An 18,795-nucleotide genomic window follows, 5' to 3' on the forward strand; every position below is an offset into this window, starting at 1 on the left:
ATGTGATTCAATTCATATTAACAAATAGAGCACACATCAAAAAGATAGTGCACCATGATCAAGTGGGGTTCATCCCAGGGATGCAAGGTTGGTTCAACATACAGAAATCAATAAATGTAATTCATCATATCAATAGACTTAAAGATAAGAGTCATATGATTATCTCAATAGATGCAAAAAAAAAAAAAACATTTGACAAAATACAACATCCCTTCATGTTCAAAACACTAGAAAAACTAGTGATAACAGGTACTTATCTCAACACTGTAAAAACTATCTATGCTAAGCCCCAGGCCAACATCATTCTAAATGGAAAAAAATTGAAAGCATTCCCTCTAAAAACTGGAACAAGAAAGACAGTGATGCCCTTTTTCACCACTTCTATTTAACATCATTCTTGAAACACTAGCCAGAGCAATTAGAAAGAAAAAATAAATTAAAGGGATACTAATAGGAAAAGAAAAAATCAAAATAGTACTATTTGCTGACGATATGATTCTATACCTAGAAGACCCAAAAAATTCCACCAGAAAACTTCTGGAACTAATAAATGAATTCAGCAAAGTAGCAGGATATAAAGTCAACACCTACAAATCAAAGGCATTCCGTATGCCAGTGACAAATCCTCTGAAAGAGAAATGAGGAAAACTACCTCATTTATAATAGCCTCAGAAAAATAAGGTAACATCTTTTTAATTGTAGAAATTATAATTACATAGTGGAGGAAACTGAGGCACAGAGATTTTAAGCCACTTAAAATGTCACACTGCACCTACAGTGGTGCTCACATGATGCTAACCTAAGCAGCTCCTTCCAGAGTAGACACTAGCTTTTTGTTTTCAGCCTTTTTATTTTGGAACTTACAGACTCAGGAAGTTGCAAGGTTAAGCAAGGCTCCTGTATGCTCTTTGATCAGTCTCTCCCAGGGTTAACATACACAGCCATGATAAAATAATCAAAATCAGGAAGCCGCCAATGAGATAACTCAATGACCCAAACCACAGGCCCTTATATGAATTTAACTAGATTTCTCACTCACGTCCTCTCCTTGGTCCAGAATTAACCAAGAATGTGATGTTTCGTTGTCATACCTCCCTCGGCTCCCCCAACCTGGGACAGCTGTTCAGTTCCTCCTATCTTTTATAACCTTATCACTTTTGAAGAGTGCTTGTCAATTATTTTTTAGAATGCCCCTCGCTGGATTTGCTGGATGGTTTCTCGTAATGAGAATGGCCACACGTTTTTGGCCAGAGTACCACAGAAGTGGAGCGGTGCCCTTCCCAGCTCATTCACGATGCTGGCATGTCTTGTTAGGTGACACTGCCCTTGCCCACTTGGTTGGGGTGGTGTGGGGGGCTGAAGAGTGGAACCTAGAAAGACCAGTCCACACGGTCATCCTGGGAAATTGTGGATGTGACCTTATTTGGAGAAATAAGATTGTCCTAAACATAATGAAGGACCTTGCAAAAAGGAAGCATCCTGAGTTGTTGGGGTGAGCCCTTCAGTGACATGGGTGCCTAAAACAGAGACCAGACAACGGAGCAGAAGACGATGTGAGCACAGAGGCTGTGGTTGGAATTATTTATAGGAGGAGCTCCCATAAGGTGGAAGAGAGAAGAAGCATCTTCCCTTGGTGCTCCCTGGAGGGAGCTGACCCCCAACACCTCCATTTCACACTCGTGGCCTCCAAAACCACGAGACACTGTGACCATTTGTGCTAGCACCCCAGGAAATGGTATCAGCCAGATTTCTCCATAGCAAAGTCACTATGTTTCTTTTGTAACTCACAAATACCCAGGGCAGTGGTACTTTGAGACTGAAAATATCCTATTTCTTTCCAAAGTTTCTCTCATTAATTTTGGTACACATCGGTGGATCTTGTCAGTAGTAATTATTACAGTGGTGATTGCCTAATGGTGACTCTCTGTTTTCCTCTTTCCTTTTACATTTATTAATTGGAAATTCCACTGTAAAGAAGAACTATCTCTTCTACCCCATTTATTTAGTTAGTTGATTATTTTAACAGTACTTTAGAGTCGATATTCTTAATAACTTCTGCCCAACGTAGCTCGAAGGATGTTTGTGAAGGCCAAGCATGACAACAAATTACAAAAAAAAAAAAATGTTAAGGCAAAAGAAGAAGAAAGGGACCTTTACTGAGTGCTATAATCATATACTTTATGAGCCTTTTATTATTTGTTTTATATCTCAGCCCTGTGAATGTGGTATCCATAATCTCACTTACATTACAGTAGACAGTAAAAAAAAAAAAAAAAAAAAAACCCAGGGAGGTTTAGTACTGCACCTAAGGATAAACAGCAATAAGGGGAAGAGCCATCAATTGAAGCCACAGTTGTCTGCCTCCAGGACCATACTATTTTCATCAAATCAAGCTGATTTTTAAGCACAGGGAAGAAGGGAGCAAATTAGGAAATTAGTAGAAATGGGAAGTATAAGCTCCAAGATATCCAAAATGAAGCTTATCACCCATTTTTGCTGTGGGCTGTCTCAAGGCTGTGGGGAAGAGCCAAACCAGCTGAACACCTCAACATATGTGCACCCCATTCTTTCTGTGTTGCTCAGAATACCAGGTGAAGGACCCAGGTCCTTGCAGGAAATAAAATGTAGAAGCAGCAACTGGAGTGGACAGGTTGGGGGTGACCATTAAGAAGACTCTCCCCTCAACTTTCCTGTCAACCTGCCCCTCCCCAGCTTACTCCTCTGCATGGACATCCCTGTCCCTCCCTTCCTCCAGGCCTGGGCATAGCAGCCCCCCCATTTTGCCCTCTGTCTCCTCTTTCAGGATCCACTGTGCTGGGGAAGCCTCTGCCGGCCTCTGACTTCCTCCCTGCCTCCACTCACCCAGGCCCTGTCCTCCACCCTGGCCACACGCTCTGCTCTTTCTTGGCTTTGAACTCCAAGTCACTCTTGCTCCAGTTTCTCTGTCCCTGCTGGCTTCTCTCAATGTGTGTTATTCTCTTTGTTCTTCTCCTATCTCTGCTGCTCTTTTCTAACTCCTCGGCTTGTTCCTGCCAATTTCCCTTTATTTCTCTCTCTCTCACAGTTTGTGGCTCTCCTTTCTCTTAGTTTCCTTTTATTCCATTCTGTTTCTGGTAGTTTCTATTTACTGGGTATGGAATATCTTCTCAGTAAACACTGGCTGACGTTTCTTTTTCCTCTCTGTGTTCCTCTCTGGCCCCCTCTGTCTGCTGTATGCAGAATTTCTGCTACACACATTTTCATCCCGCATTCGGCTTTGGCTAGAAGGTTCCATAGAACTCCTGTTGGGCCCCTTTCACAAGCTGCCTCTTGCTGTCTCCAGGATGTCCTTGTCAAACTTTTCTGGCTGGTCTGGATTGCAGGCCCAGCCTAATGGGGCAGGAATGGAGAATACCCACTCTCCAAGCTTATGGGGGTGGCGTATACTCTGCTATTTGCAAATGTTGATGTGCACATCCCTGTAGGGGTGGCGTCTTGCTCCCCCCTGCCATTGGCTCTGGTTTTCTCCAAGTGATGTGTCTTGGCCAATAGAATGCGAGGAGCCCACATTGTAGCATCAGCTAGATTTTGACATTTTCCTAGATTTCAGCCAGCTCTCTTGCTCATTTCGTCTGTCATGAAAACCAAACGTCTCAAATAAGATTTCCCGTCAGCCAAAATTTCAAACCAGAGGACATGCCGAGTGAGCAGAGCCACTGGGGCTGTGGATGTGTAGGACATGTGAGAAACAAATCGCTGTTTGGCCAGTCACTGAGATTCGGGATCCATTGTTTGTAGGATAAAAAAAAGTAAAAGCTGGCTGATCTAGAAGAGTTGGACTCCGTGAGGCTTAACATGCTTTCACCTCCAATATCTCAACCATATTCTAGGGCTCTATTGCTTTGGGGGAAATTTTGCCAAAAACTTTCATGTGCATTATCTCAGTGTGATGTAATGATTTCAATTTTATTTCCATTTTGTAAATGATCAAACATGAAGCTTGTCACCAGTATGTGGTAGAATCTAAGCTTGAACTCAGGCCTTCTGATACCAAATCCTGTGCTTACTCCACCTCCCTATGGCATGTTCCTAAATGCTGATCAAGACAAGCTGCATTTCCTGCAGATAGAAGCCATGGCTTATCCTCTCACTTTGCCCACAAGCCTGGCTAAAGCCCCAGTTGGCTGTGACTGAATCTCTGTTGGTGAAGAAAGTCAGGCCCAAGCTACAAGGTTCAGGTGATATAAATTAATAAAATTAATATAAATTAAATATAAATTAATAAAAAGTATATTCATAGCGGTATGGAAATTCCTTAGAAAACTTGGAATGCAGATACCATTTGACCCAGCTAACCAACTCCTCAGTCTATACCCAAAGGACATAAAAACAGCATACTACAGTGACATACTCACATCAATATTTATAGCAGCTCAACTCATAGTAGCTAAACTGTGAAACCAACCTAGATGCCCTTCAATAGAGAAATGGATAAAGAAACTGTGGTATATATATACACACAATGGAATATTACTCAGCTTTAAAAGGGAATAAAATCATGGCATTTGTAGGTAAATGGATGGAGTTGGAGAGTATCATTCTAAGTGAAGTAAGCCAATCCCAAAAATCCAAAGGCCAGATGTTTTCTGTTATATGTGGATGCTGATCCATAATGGTGTGTGTGGGGGGGAGCATGGGAAGAATGGAGAAACTTTGGATTGGGCAAAGAGGAGGGAGGGGAAGGGAGGGGAATAGGGGAGAAAAGATGGTGGAATGAGATGGACATCATTACCCTAGAGACATGTATGAAGACACGAATGGTGTGACTGTACTTCGTATACAACCAAAGAAATGAAAAATTGTGCTCCATTTGTGTACTATGAATTGAAATGTACTCTGCTGTCATGAATAACTAATTAGAACAAATTAATAAATTAATTTTTAAAAATAAATAAGAAGTATATTCGTAATTTTAAAGCATTTCTCTTTCTGAAAAGCAGAAGAGAATGGGATTCACAGATACGGGCTGCTTATGTGAAAAGGTACTCATGGTAATTACGTTACCAAGCTTCAGCATGTCTCCACAATGGATAAAAGCTTGATCTTAACTGGCAGGTGGGGACAGTGAGGTTGAGGAAGGCATATGATTTATATAAGGTCACAGAGCACATCAGTAACAGAGCTGCAACTCCAAGTCCAAGCATAGATACTTGTTTTATGGGCATCACCTGGTCTTTCCACCCCCAGAATTTTAAATTTCTATTTAAAATAATTTATTTTAAGATCCATTTCCCCGCTACTGAAAGCTTGACTTCTCTTTTCTGGTTGTCCTGAGCATCCTTAAATAGTATCATTTATACACAACACAGTACTTGCACTAATTGTTATCAATTGAATTGGGTTTTTCAAAACAAACAAACAAACAAAAGTTTGAATTCTAATCCCCATGTATTAATCAGAGTTCTCTAGAGGAACAGAATCAATAGGAAGTATGATTATAAAAAGGGGACTTATTAGATTGGTTTACACCACCAGAAGTTGAACAGTCCACAATGGCTGTCTGCAGTCTGGAGACCTGGAGGAACTAGTAGCTATGCAGTTCAAGATGCTGAAGCCTAAGAACTAGAGGGATCAAGGAATCTACTCCAGTCTGAGACCAAAGGCCTCTGGAAACTCCCTGGAGAATCGTTGGCAGATTCCACTTTAGAACAATAAAGGAACCAGAGTCCGATGCCCTCAGGTAATCACAGCAACAATCAAGAATGCGTTCAAAAAGAATTCAGCTTGCCTCTGCTGCTGCTTTCTTGTTCTTCCGATTTTTATCCCATCCAAGCCTCCAATCTATTGAATGGAGCGGCCCACACTTAGGGAGGGTCTTCATTTCAGTTAGCAAACCTGCCACTCATTCCTAGACACACCCTCATTTATACACCAGAAGCCTCTTAGCCTTAGGCATCTCTTAATCCAATCAAGTTGACAATTAAAATTAAGCATTACACCCCAGTATCTCAGAACATGGGTTTATTTGGAGATAAGAGTTTAGCAGAGGTAATCAAGTTATGATGAAGTCATTAGGGTAGGCCCCCAATCCAATATGACCAGTGTCCTTGGAGAAAGGGGAGAATTCAGGCACCAAGACAGATACCCACACAGATACCAGCACAAGCAGAGTGTCAAGGGAAGAGTGGATTTAACCTGCCACAAGCCAGAAGCCAGGAGACAGACCCAGAGCAGAGCCTCCCCTCCTGCCTGCAGAGGGCACAGGATTCTGCTCAGATGTGGAACTTGAATTAGAAGCTTCTGGAACTGTGAGGTATTACGTTTCTGTTGTTCAAGTGCTCCACTTGTGGCACTTTGTTACAGAGGCCCTGGGAGGTGCATGAACTTACAAATGGCAGAGTTGTGACCTGTACAAAGCCAGGACAAGGTGGCAGCCCAATTCTTATCACTCCCACCCCCTGCCCTTGTGGCATGGACCCATTAGAGATGCAAAGATGGAAACAGAGAACACATGCTCCAGTCCCTCTGCAAGCAAGTCAGCCATGGAGCCTGACCATGAACCGTGGGACACACTGAGGGCACAGTGCGACGGGTCAGGGTCAGTCACATTCTGTGTCTGTCTTATCAAGGGTGAAAGAGGAGGAATAATGACATCCACTGAACTGAGATTGCTGCAGGACTGGACAGGTGTTGAGTATTAGATCACTATCCAAGCCCTGGAACAGTCCTGCTTAGCTATTATTTTAAGATTCTCCACTGTTTTGATTCATTTCTCATACATTTTTCTAATCTGTTATTTCTTCAAACATGTGACCCTCCACAATATGTCAGGTCTCCTCCAGAACCTCCAGAACCATTTGTTCAGAAAATGAGTCTTTTATTAATGCAACTTAAAATATATGAGCACCTTCGGCAGTCGGATTCCACAGTTCCCTTGTTCTGAGCTGTGGCTGATTTTTTTTTTTAAAGAAGCTTATTTTCCCCCAACATTTTTTTCCCTTGCAGATAGAATGTTCACTGTTAGATTTAGTGGGCCGATAGACCATTACATGACTGACTGGCTGAACCAATGAACGAGGGAATGAGTGACGTGCTGAGAGTGAACACACGCACTGATGGGCAAATGATCTAAACCCATCTTTCACAGGGAGCGTTATTAAGTATTATCCCAACATCTTACAGATCCTTCAAACAAAGCTACTGATTGAAACTGGTAATAATAATTTCATAGATTTATGTGGCAGTTTATAATCCTCAAAGTGTTTTTCTATATATTATTATATCACAGAATTATAGATCATCTAAATTTGAAGGAGCTACAATAGATACCTAATTTAACTATTATTCTTCTCCAAATCCCAATGAATAGGCTTCCAGCCTTTCCTTACGTACCCTGGGACAAGGAGCTCACTATTCCCTGACTTGGGCCACTCTACGGCTGGAAAGTTCATGCACTGAAAGGTTTGTCCTGCCATGGATGGGATTTTGGTCCCTTTACAGTTTTCTTTCACTGGTGCCTGATAGTATAAATCTGCAGCATTTCCTACGGGACACACCTTTTGAAAGAAAAGTGCCCTCGGAAATCTTTTCTTCTACATCAAATCAAACATTTCCTTTCATCCCCTTCTAAAAACATTTTGCCACACAAAAAAGTCTAAAGATAAAAAAAAAGTCATGATGAAAGATATTGATCTTAAGCAGTTTCTATAATAATTTCTGTGGGCTTCTTTATGACAAGACATACCATATCAAAACGATACCATTGTTCAAAAGGGGGGAGCAAAGGAGAACATAAAGCCATATGACGCACCTCTGAACCAAAAGTAAAAACCATTTTTTTTAGTTGTCAATGGATCTTTATTTTTATTTATTTGTATGCGGTGCTGAGAATAGAACCCAGTGCCTCACACATGCTAGGCAAACACACTCCCACTGAGTCACGACCCCAGCTCAGATAACTATTTTTGTTGAAATAAACTTTGATGAATGCAAAAGTAAAATGTATTTCTGTGTGCCAATACAGCAATAATAACAACAAAAAACAAAAATGAAGACAACACTTATATGTAAAGAAGAAGCAAGAAATTCTCATCATATTTGCTAGGATTCTTTGCATTTAATTTCAAGGCTGCCTGAAGCAGGTAAACTCCTCCCATTTTCTAAGCAAGAAACTCAAGTGGCACTCTCCTGACTGTTCAAGAGGGCATATGCATCTGCATCCACATATCAGGGGGAACATTTGGACTTTGGTTTTGGGGGTTTGACTTATTTCACTGAGATTGACAGTCTCCAGTTCCATCCATTTACCAGAAATGCCATAATTTCATTCTTCTTTATGGATGAGTAATATCCCATTATATATATCTACCATATTTTCTTAATACATTCATCTGTTGAAGGGCACCTAGGTTGTTCCATAGTTTAGTTATTGTGAATTGAGCTGCTATAAACATTGATGTGGCTGTGTCCTTGTAGAATGCTGATTTTAGGTCCTTTGGTATATACTGAGGAGTGGGATAACTGGGTCAAATAGTGATTCCATTCTAAGTTTGGTGGAGGGGAGGAAAGAACAGAAGTTCATTGGATCAGACAAAGGTGAACGAAGGGAAGGGAGCGGGGCTCAGACTAGGAAAGACAGTATAATAAATCAGACATAATTTTCCTATGTTCACATATGAATACACAACCAGTGAAACTCCACTCATGTACAATTGCAAGAATGGGATCCTAATTAGAATAAGTTATACTCCATGTATGCATAATACGTCAAAATACACTTTACTGTCATGTATACCTAAAAAGAACAACAATATCAAAAAGAATGTATATGTAGATCTCAAACCAAGTTTGCAGAGAGCGAATGACCCTGATGGTTTGTGCAGATGAACAAGGCAGAGGGTATCCACAGGATTCAAGTCAAGAGGTTCCTCTGACTCTCCATGACTGCTTTTGGGTTTCTTTACTCCTATCTAGAAACTGCTGGCATGAGCAACCCCTCTCTCCCTACCTGACAAGTTTCCAAAATCTAACAAGTAGTTTGAGTATCCAAGTGAATACTCCATAAATAGTGAGACTGATAGACCCTCACTACAGCTAACATTTTTTCCTCCACATTATAGCCAACATTTTTTTTAATATTTATTTTTAGGTGTAGATAGACACAACACAATGCCTTTATTTTTATGTGGTGCTAAGGATCGAACCCAGGTCCCGCCCATGCTAGGCGAGCGCTCTACTATGGAGCCACAATCCCAGCCCTATAGCCAACATTTTAATAACTGCTTTTTGAATACTCGCTGGATGTCAGGCACTATACCATGCAGGTTCATGCCCAAGAACACAGACTCTCAATTTGGACCGACAAGAGAGAGAAACCCAGCTTTATCCTTACTGGTGATGTCAACAAGCAAATAGCAAATCCTCACTAACTCCTATGTTCCCCATCTGTAAATGAGGGACGATACCAATGTCTGTCTTATAGAGGTATGAGAAAAATTAAACAGAATAATGCACTCACGTAACTGTGTCTGGCCTGTAGAAAGGTTTCAATAATAACAGTCATTATTTTTATTGTCCAGGGCACTTGTGAGTGTGACCTCATGCAATACTTAGGAAAAAATATCTCTAAGAAGTGGGGAATATTATTCTAGTTTTGTAAATGATGGAGGTGATTCAGCCAAATACATAAAGCTAACAACAGAGACATTGTCCAACCTTGGAGTTGGCTTCTAAGCTATAAATCCTCTTAATATAACCATGGATTTCATACCAAGGGGAGTCTTTGCAATTCACACATGAAAGTTTTTAATGTAAGTTAGCAACAGAGAAGAGAAATGGGGGTCTACCACGCAGCTTAAGGACAGAGGTTAGCCTTTGCTGAATGAAAGAATGGTTTGACCATTTAACCTTTGTGTGATCAAGGTCACACAGCTATTCATTTTATTAACATTTCAGGTTTTTCATCTAAGGAAGAGTATCCGCCTTAAGGTCTGTTGTAAGGATTAAATGTGATAATGCATGTAAAACAAAAGTTGGAACACTGCCTAGCATGTAGTAAATAGGCAAAATAAATGTCAGGTATTAGGACTGTTTCTCTACATCAGACAGCAATACAGCAGCAAAATTAAGACTGTACCTTAAGTCTTCTTACTCCTAGATTGGAGTCCTTTAGAAGTAATATTAATAGCCATATTTGTGGTACACTCACTGTTCCTGCATTCCTACGCCCAAGGACTGATTCTAGTGTTCCAACAAACAAGGGCTGGACACTGGTCCCAAAACCCAAACAAAAGGTAGCAGTAACAAGCAGAAAAGGGAATTTAAAAAGCTTCATCATGGAAGACAGATTCCAGGGTTTCAAAAAAAAAAAAAAAACCCCAACATACCCACTACTTCCCAGTATATCTACACTGAATATATTTTCTTTCCTGTTTTGTTGTTGTTGTTGTTTGTTTGTTTGTTTTGCTTTTTTCTGTTTGGATTTGGAGTGGCTGGACCTGGTTGGTTGGAACCCTTGGAATCAGGCCTCATGCTAGGACTTCAGTAACAACTACGTGCGCTGATGGATACTAGTTACTATTTATTCTATAGTTTACTAGTTACTATATATTCTACTCATTCCAATAAGGTTGTGAGATTGGTATGATTAATCTTGTTTGCAGATCTGGGAACTCAGAGATATTAAGGAACTCACTCAAAAAACAACCAACAGGAAGCAGATAATAAGAGAAGCTGGGTTCCGAGCCAGCTCAGCTAAATTCCAAACCTTTGCTTTCTTCCCTACATCCTGCTTCCTGAACAGCTGAGGAGGAAATGCAACTGCTCAGAGTAGCTGGGCTGGGGAATCTGGGGGATGACAGTCTACCCTCTTCTTTTGGCCTAGATTCACTGAGCACCTTCTTGCATCACCCTTTGGGATGTTAATAGTCAGGTGATACAACCCTCCAGGACAGGGAGATACTGAATTCAGGACTTAATAAGCCTAAGGAGCATGCTGGTTCCACTTAGGCACGCATGGATTATAGCATGTTGTAGTGGCAGAGTGGGATCTGATTTCCCTGCATGGGCAGAGAGAATGTTTGTGCTGAGAAAAGGAGACAGAGCTCATAGACCTGAGAAGCCAGACTCCTTTAAGATATGATAAGATATTTGGGTCTTCTCATGTACTAATTCCAATATTAACCAAAAATGAAAAATAACGGCTCATCCAATAGCCACCTAATATGAGTTTGGCATCATAAAAGCTTGGCCCCAGAACCGCATTTTTGCTAGCCACATACTCATAGAGAGTCAACGATTTGCCGAGTCTCAGATATCTCTCCTGTGAAACCGGAAGATGTATTTCTCTTCTGTGAAAGGAGAAGACATAGTCTGCCATCTTGAATGCCATTTTCAATGGTTACTGGGGGAGGAAAAAGCAAACACTCTATTCTCTCTGAATTGTTTATGGCCAGACCTACAAGGTCAGAGTCCAAGCCACAAGGAGTCCTGGTGATTTCTTAATCCCTGCTAACTGACTGAGGAACTGCAGAAAAGTCCTTAACTGTACTGGACCTTAGTTTGGCCTTCTGTAAAATGGAAGAGTATAATAAATCAGAAAATATCAAACTTTTCACCTGAAATGCCCCTATTAATAGAAGCAAATGTTCTCACATGCTAACCTTCTCTGATTCAAGGGCTTGGTATACACCCTAGGAGTTAATACAACCCTCAACTTACAGATGACAGAAACAATGGACAATACTTAGCGCAAGATGATCCAGAGAGGAGAGTGGCAGATTACCACTTCCTGCTAAGGCTCACAAACTCCAGAGTCTGCAATAATAACCATCCATTTCTCTACCTCTACAGGGTGGGAAGCATTCTCAGAGGCCGGTCCTACCTCTGAGCAGCTGGTCTTCATCCACATACCTGCTTCAATAGACCTTTGGATTCAGTGTGTCCTGGACGTGACTATCCCTAGTGGGGGCAGAAGAGAGCCAGAGCATGGATCCCTAAATGATGGAAAGGACTAAGGGATTATAGCCTGGGGCTGGGGACGGTCTGGTATATACCTACTTCCATATTCCCTATTCTGCCAGTCAAATCCTGGATTACAGGGAATTTTGATGGCATCTAGGTCATAGTGCGTTATCCTTTTCAAGCTGAACTCACTGAACACTATTCTGGGAAGACAATCTGACTTAGTGAAACTAAAGCCCTAAAGGCAGAAAATGGACATTCATGACTCATTTATAATTGAGATAATATGATATAAGCTTCTGGGTTATGAGAAGAATGTATGTAAGCAAATGCTGTGCCAAAAACCAGAAAATGTCTAATAAATATCAATCAAAACTGCATCTCACTGTCAAAAGAAGAGTAGCCACAATCCTCAGCCTTCCTCAACATCAGTTAGTGTCCCGTGCTCCCCAAGGAACTCAGCAAATACCCTGAGATGGTGTTTACAAATTTGCACCCCAAAGTTAGCATACAGGCACCCACTTGTCTTGGCATGTGGCTGCATCATTTGCTAAATATATATGTGGAAAAGTCTATCACACTCATTCCATGAATAACACAAAGGCCTTGATTTGTTCTTCCACGTGATAAGCATGCGTTAGGTCCAAAATTAACGTTGCTATCTGGCTGGGGTATGTGTATGTTTTTCCAAAAAGAGAAAATTTCCAAGTTCTACTTCAGTCCTAATCAGAATGCTTAATGAACTGTGTTGGTTAAAAAGAAACAAGTAAAAGAGACCAAAACTAAAAGTCTGAACCATGGTACAGTCTCAATAAATACAGACTCTTGAGTGCAAGGAAGAATTGAAGGGGTGGGAGACGGTACTTAGGCCAATCACTTCATCCCTGTGAGCTGCAAATTCTCAGACACAGGTTGGGGATACTATTGTTCTACCCTCATGTCCCTGGTGGAGCCATGCTAAAGGAGAAATGGAGAAAATAATGCAAGAGTGGCTTTGAGGATTATAACATGAGGGGGACGGCAGGTATTGCCATCGTTAGATCTTATCCTGAGCTCTTAAGACCTTGTGCTTTCTGCAAATTGTAATTATTTGCTTATTTTATATGTACTACACAAGCCATTAATTACAGCTTTCTTTTAAAGAAGCCAGTAATACATATCTTTCAGACTACCACTTAGTGATTCCACCCCAATAGCCTTTTGAATGAGCCAACTGAAGCAGAGCTTTCTGCACCCATAACTTCATTTATACTGTGGAGGTGACAGGCCAGGCATCGTGCGTTTTTGGCCAAAGTATAATGAGATCATTGTGCCCCTAAATGGGCTCCATAAATGTGCCCCCTTATAGTACTTGACATGTGGTAAACACTAAAGAAATTCTTGAGTGAAACCAGGGTGAGTGGGGACATCAGATTTTGTAGCCAGAGTCAAGTGGGTTTGAATGCTCAAGAGCAACTGACTCCCTCTCTCCCTCGCTATGTCACCTTGGGTAAGTCTCCTTCCCCTCTGCTGCCATATGCACAACTGTATCATGAGGCTAATGGAGAGGCCTCTAAAGAGGGCTGCACTGGCTACAGACAACCCATCTCCAGGAGCCACTGTGTAGTTGTGAAGTTTAAAGCCCCTGACACCTCAGGGCACTTGGGAACCACAGCCTGTTCTGATTTTATTCCAATTTTGTTTGTTCAGTCATTCTTGGAAAGGCCAACTGCATTTTGGAGCACTGAACCTCAGCCCTCAGCAAAGCAGGCCAAGCACGTGACAGATGTTAAACAGCTATTTGCAGAGATGTCAGCCAAAAGGCCAAGGAGTTGGAGACCCTTTATTTTCTTCTCTGAAGCACAGTTAGTTTGTCACAGCTGAAAGATGACGGATGGGGACGCATCATTCCAGGTGATGCCACAGAATCCATCTGCCCTGCTGTTTATCAGCCTAACCTCTTGCACTTGGCCGCTTCTTTCCCTCCATCTGCTGACACTTTCCTGCCTCCCTGCGACTCTTCTCTTTTCTGTCCCTTCCCCACCCCCCATCACATCCCCGCTCACTCACCATGACGGAAATATGGAGGATGTGCATCTGCTCCTCGACAATCTCCGAGGGTTCCTGGAGCGTGGGGGCAGTGGCCCGGGCCAGCTGCCCAGAGCTGCTCATGGAGACGTGGAAGTACAAGGTGCCATTCTCCAGCCACTGCTGTCTCCAGTGCACCAGTGAGATGTCCGCGGCCGTACCAGACATCTCTGCAAGACAAGACCCAAGGCATAGGGTGAGCTGCACGTCTGACTTTGGTGCTGTTGGGGTAGGGGTTCATGGGGGAGGAGCCAAACATAGTCAGGAGCTCAGGACCCACTGACTTATGCCAAAATGCCTTTCCTTACATTGAATCTGTGAGCCAGGGATCATCACTTCTGTTTATAGATGGCAAAACAGTGGCCAAGATCTGTTCCAAGTAAGAGAGAGGAATTTGGACCCGTATGTCTGTTGCAATATTTTTTTTGACACCATGAATGAAAAGGTAATTCTTTTTATTTCAAAGTACAATGAAACTATACAAAAGTGTGAAAGTGCCCCATTCTTCTGAGGCTATACAGCTGGGAGGAAATGCAGGAGATCTGAGGAATAGAGTTGACATGTAAATTCTTGACAAGCTGAGCTGGAGGTTTCGTGGAAGAAGCTTAGAGCTGGAAAGACCCAAGAGAGCAGCCAACTCTCATGGTCGTCCTGCTTAGAAAGGAGCTTGGCCAGTGAGTTGTTCTGAGCCTGTTTCTTCTGCACTGATGAAAGTGGCTCCATTTTCTTAGTGTATACACTGCACTCCCAAGCAAGGGAGTGTTGGCACAAAAGGTTCCGTGTCTTAAAAACACTTGAAAAGCCATACACCAAGGTCTGATAAATACAAGTTAGAACTTTCTAATAGATTGTTAAATCAGGTCTCCTGACATGAAATCCTAACTCTTATCTCTATACTGTTCTCCCCCTCTGTAAATTTTTTTTAATTGTCATTTGAATAGTATTGATTAGTATTCTGTTATGCCAACATCAGTCTCTTATTAGGGAAGAAGGGGAATGGCACAAGCACCAACAAAGCCATTGCACTGGGATCATGTGACCTTGTTCCAGTGCCTTCTACTAAAGGCATGCATCCATGGAAGTGTCCCAGAAGGGCAGGCCTATCTGTGCATCTTGTGAATAAAGTGGAAGGGTGGTGGGGCTCTTGGAGAAATGCCAGGTCTGTACCAAGCAAGAGTTACTCTGGGAGACAAAGAGCCTTAACAGCTTCCATCAGTAGACAAGTAGACACACACACACACACACACACACACTCAACGAAGACTGCTGGGCAGAACAAGTTAGAACTTTTCCTTACTTAATCATCTCATCATGTATGGTGACATTGAAATGAAAAGAATCACCTTGAAGAGATGAGGAGACGATGTCTACTCACCAAAGTCTATTGTAGTGTCTGTGTATGGTCCATTCCCAACAGACTAACTCCTTGAGGTTTGTAATAAAAGGCCCTTAGGGGAAGAATGTCTGGCACTTAATAAGTGCTAAGAAAAAGTTAGCTATGAATTTTTAAGTTAGCTATCGATTTATCATCATCATCATTATTATTAATAGGAACGGGATCTAATTCCCCCTTCCGTTACTCTGAAAAAAAAAAAAAAAAAACTAGAGACATTCTTGACTGCTTGCCGTCTCTCCCAAGAGGAAATCCTTCAAAATCCATCCACCCTTCTTAGCTCCTCTGCTTCAGCCACCTGGGCCAAGATGACACCCTTCCTTTCCTGAAAGGGCTTCCTATCTTGGCTCTTTCCTTCCCTGCTTGCCCCTTCTGTCTGTTCTCAACCAGAAGCCAGGGGCATCTTGCCATAGCATAAGTCATCTCGTACCACTAACCTCTCCACTCGAAATCCTCCACGGGCCTCCCATCTGACTCCAAGTGAAAGACAAAATGGCCAGAACACGGGAAGTTATCAGCCGAGAGCCCGTATACTTGGCATTCCCTTAGTGCCTGAAGGATTAAACAGGGCTGGAGATAATCACAAAAATCCATCATCTCTTAGTCCCATGAGCCTCACAAGGGCGCTGAGTTCACTGTGGTGCCCAGGTGGAGGACACCAGCTGGATCCTTCCCCAGCACCTTCTCTCCCTCCCTGGCTGAGGTGATAGGCTCCCCCACCACCCACCTGCCAGCCTCAATGCCCAAGGCATGGGCAGTACCTTCTGTGGCAGCCCACCAGCTATGCCACAGGAAGGTGAAGACACGGCAAATGGCCTTGCTCAGCACCTCACTCATTTTTCTCAGAGTGCCACAAAGCCCAGAAGCAGAGGTCCAGGGAACCAGTGCTGACAGTTGCTATTAGAAGTAGTGGTGTCAAACTCAGTAGTTCAGGAAGGAGGGTTCAGCTGCTGGCTGGACAGGCACTGAATGTGCTAACAGTCCCTGGAATGACACCTAAAGAAAGCCCCAAGGCAGGCTACAGCTGGCCGACAGAGCTTCCTATAGAAGGAAGCTATATATATATATATATATTTCCACCAGGAAGGCTGGTGGAAATCCAAGCTCCTTTCTCCTGTGCCTGAATCCCACTGCAAAAGCAGCTTTCCATTCCCATGTTTCCATATTCAGAATAGAAAACAGAGGGTGGTGGTGTTCGTGACTGGTGGAAGGTGGATTTGTGCTCAGCTAGACCCCGTGGGTTTCCAGTCACCGCAATCTCTCCTCTGCCAGTCGTACTTGTATTGTCTCCTTTTCCTTGACTAAATTAGCCCACGAACCAAAACTAGATTGAGCTCTTTGTTTGCTACAGCGATGAGTGCACAGTCAGCAGACAGTAAACGTTAAATGATAATAACAGTGTGTGAAACACAGTAAATATTGAATCACAGAGAATGGCTCTGGACTCGCTCTATTACAAAGAAAAGAAACCATTGTTGGGGTGGGAGGGAGAAACTCAAAGAGAAAACTGATTTAGTGGAAACCAGAGGCCTTGGCCATTCATTCATTTGTTCAGGCATTTAGTTAATCATTCCATAACTGACTCAATCCCAGGCCATTTAGTAGCTCAGAGTATGGAGTTAGATGAAACTTACCCTTGCCTTCAGGGAGCTCATGGTCCTTCAGCAATAGAAATTCTACCCAGCCTGCTGTCCACACACATGTACCCTCTTCAAGTCTGGCCTATCTCCTCCAGCAGCCTCTATCACATTGCTGCACCCCTGCAGATCTTACAACTGTTCCTCAAACAGACCACTTCCCTATTGTGTCAGGGCACACAAACCTTTTGTCCAACCTTTCTGGAACCCTCCTCTCAGAACTCGCAAGCTGCTTCTTCTCAGCACTTGTCTCTCAGTCCCAATGACAACTGCTCAGAAAGTCTGTGCCTGACCATCGTGGTCCTCTCCGAGCTCATCTGATCTCTGTTATACTCCTTTTATAAAAAACTGTCTACAGCACTTATCATGATTAGAGATTTATTTTATGTATTCACTTGAACATTTGTTTACTGTCTCTCCAGAAGTTCAGGGAACTTGCTTGTCTTAATTCCTTCCATTTCTAGAGCTCATTGAAAAGTGCTTAGACACATAATAAGTGCTCAATAAATAATGACTGAATTGCTATAATATATGTGCATATGTGTATATACACATACACATACTTTCACTTATCCATAATAAGGTGGTCATAAAAATAGAATACAAAGAGTTGAGTATCATCAAAGAATCAAAGAATAAGGAAAGATCTGATGAAAATTCAAGGATAGGATGGGACCCTCTTAGCTTGCAGATGAAGGACTACTCCCCAGACATAATGCATGGGCATTGCAAAGGATTGGTGTTCCTCAGAGGAGAGAAGGAGATAGAGATTGGCTGGGTATCTCAGGAGCATAAAGCTGCACACGCACCTTAGGGTGCAGCAGAAAGTTGGGCTGGAATTGTAGTCCACACACTGAAGTAAGGGCTTTGAATGCTAAATTAGAGTATGTATTTTATTCAGCATGCAGCAGGGAACCAGTGGAGTCCACTTGATCAGAAAGCCAGTCCTGTGTCCATTAAAAACAGGTCAAAGAAATAGTAGCATGACCAAAGCCAGCTCTTGAAATTCCCTGCTGATTGATTTTCCAATTGCATTTTTCCTTTTTTCTTCCCCTAGTCCTTCCATATAAACATTTCATTGAAGTCTTCAAGTCATATTACAATCAAACTTAAAGCAAAAGGGGGACTAAACGAATTTGGTCGGGAACCAAGACGATTCCCATAAAGGCAGATTATGCTGACATGATGAATATAAAATGAAACAGCAGATATTAAAGTGGGAGAATTGGTGCGCCATGCCTTCCAGCGGTAGGCTGACTCCAGCGCTGGCCTCCCCCCCCCACCCCCCGCGGAGCTCGGGTTTATATTGGAATCATAAAGAAACACGGGGATTGCCTTTTCACCTTTCTCTGTTCTCCCCCCCATGGGCTGCAGCTCTTGAAATATTCAACAGGCTCAAATCCCCTCAACCATCCTGCAAAAGCCAAGAGAGAGGATCAGCCCTCATCAGTGATTCTGGGTAGACTGCCATCCTGCCTCGGATGCCTTTCAGCCTCCTGGAAAAGAAACGAAAACTCCCGAAGGCATGTTGTGCTTTTAATTGGCTTATTCTTCCGAATCTATGGCACTCATTGTATTTTTATTTAATTCCTGAAGGTCATTATGAAAATAAGCAGCTCTTCTGATCACCAGCCATCTTGGTAACATCTCCCCAGTGGCTAACTAACAGGCCTTCTGATTCCACGGTACCAGCTGACCCTCCAGCCAATTATTTGCAGAAACTCAGAGAGAACTAACTTTCAATGAGTTCTTAAATGG

At 42.5% G+C, this 18,795-nt stretch overlaps 1 protein-coding gene across 4 annotated transcripts in view; it reads right to left on the minus strand.

Annotated features, from left to right (window-relative positions):
• The window catches only part of Astn2 (astrotactin 2), an 848,095-nt gene that overhangs the window by 715,937 nt on the left and 113,363 nt on the right, over positions 1 to 18,795 (minus strand). For all 4 annotated transcript variants that reach the window (XM_046451532.2, XM_046451529.2, XM_046451531.2 and 1 more), the window contains exon 2: positions 13,990 to 14,177. In XM_046451532.2, the coding sequence (XP_046307488.1) occupies positions 13,990 to 14,177 (188 nt within the window). The remainder of the gene's footprint in view (positions 1 to 13,989; positions 14,178 to 18,795) is intronic.

The sequence above is a fragment of the Marmota monax genome, unplaced genomic scaffold, assembly GCF_021218885.2.
Source record: "Marmota monax isolate L192 unplaced genomic scaffold, Marmota_monax_Labrador192_F-V1.1 WCK01_AAM20220418_F8-fsc00020, whole genome shotgun sequence".
Lineage (NCBI taxonomy): Eukaryota > Metazoa > Chordata > Mammalia > Rodentia > Sciuridae > Marmota > Marmota monax.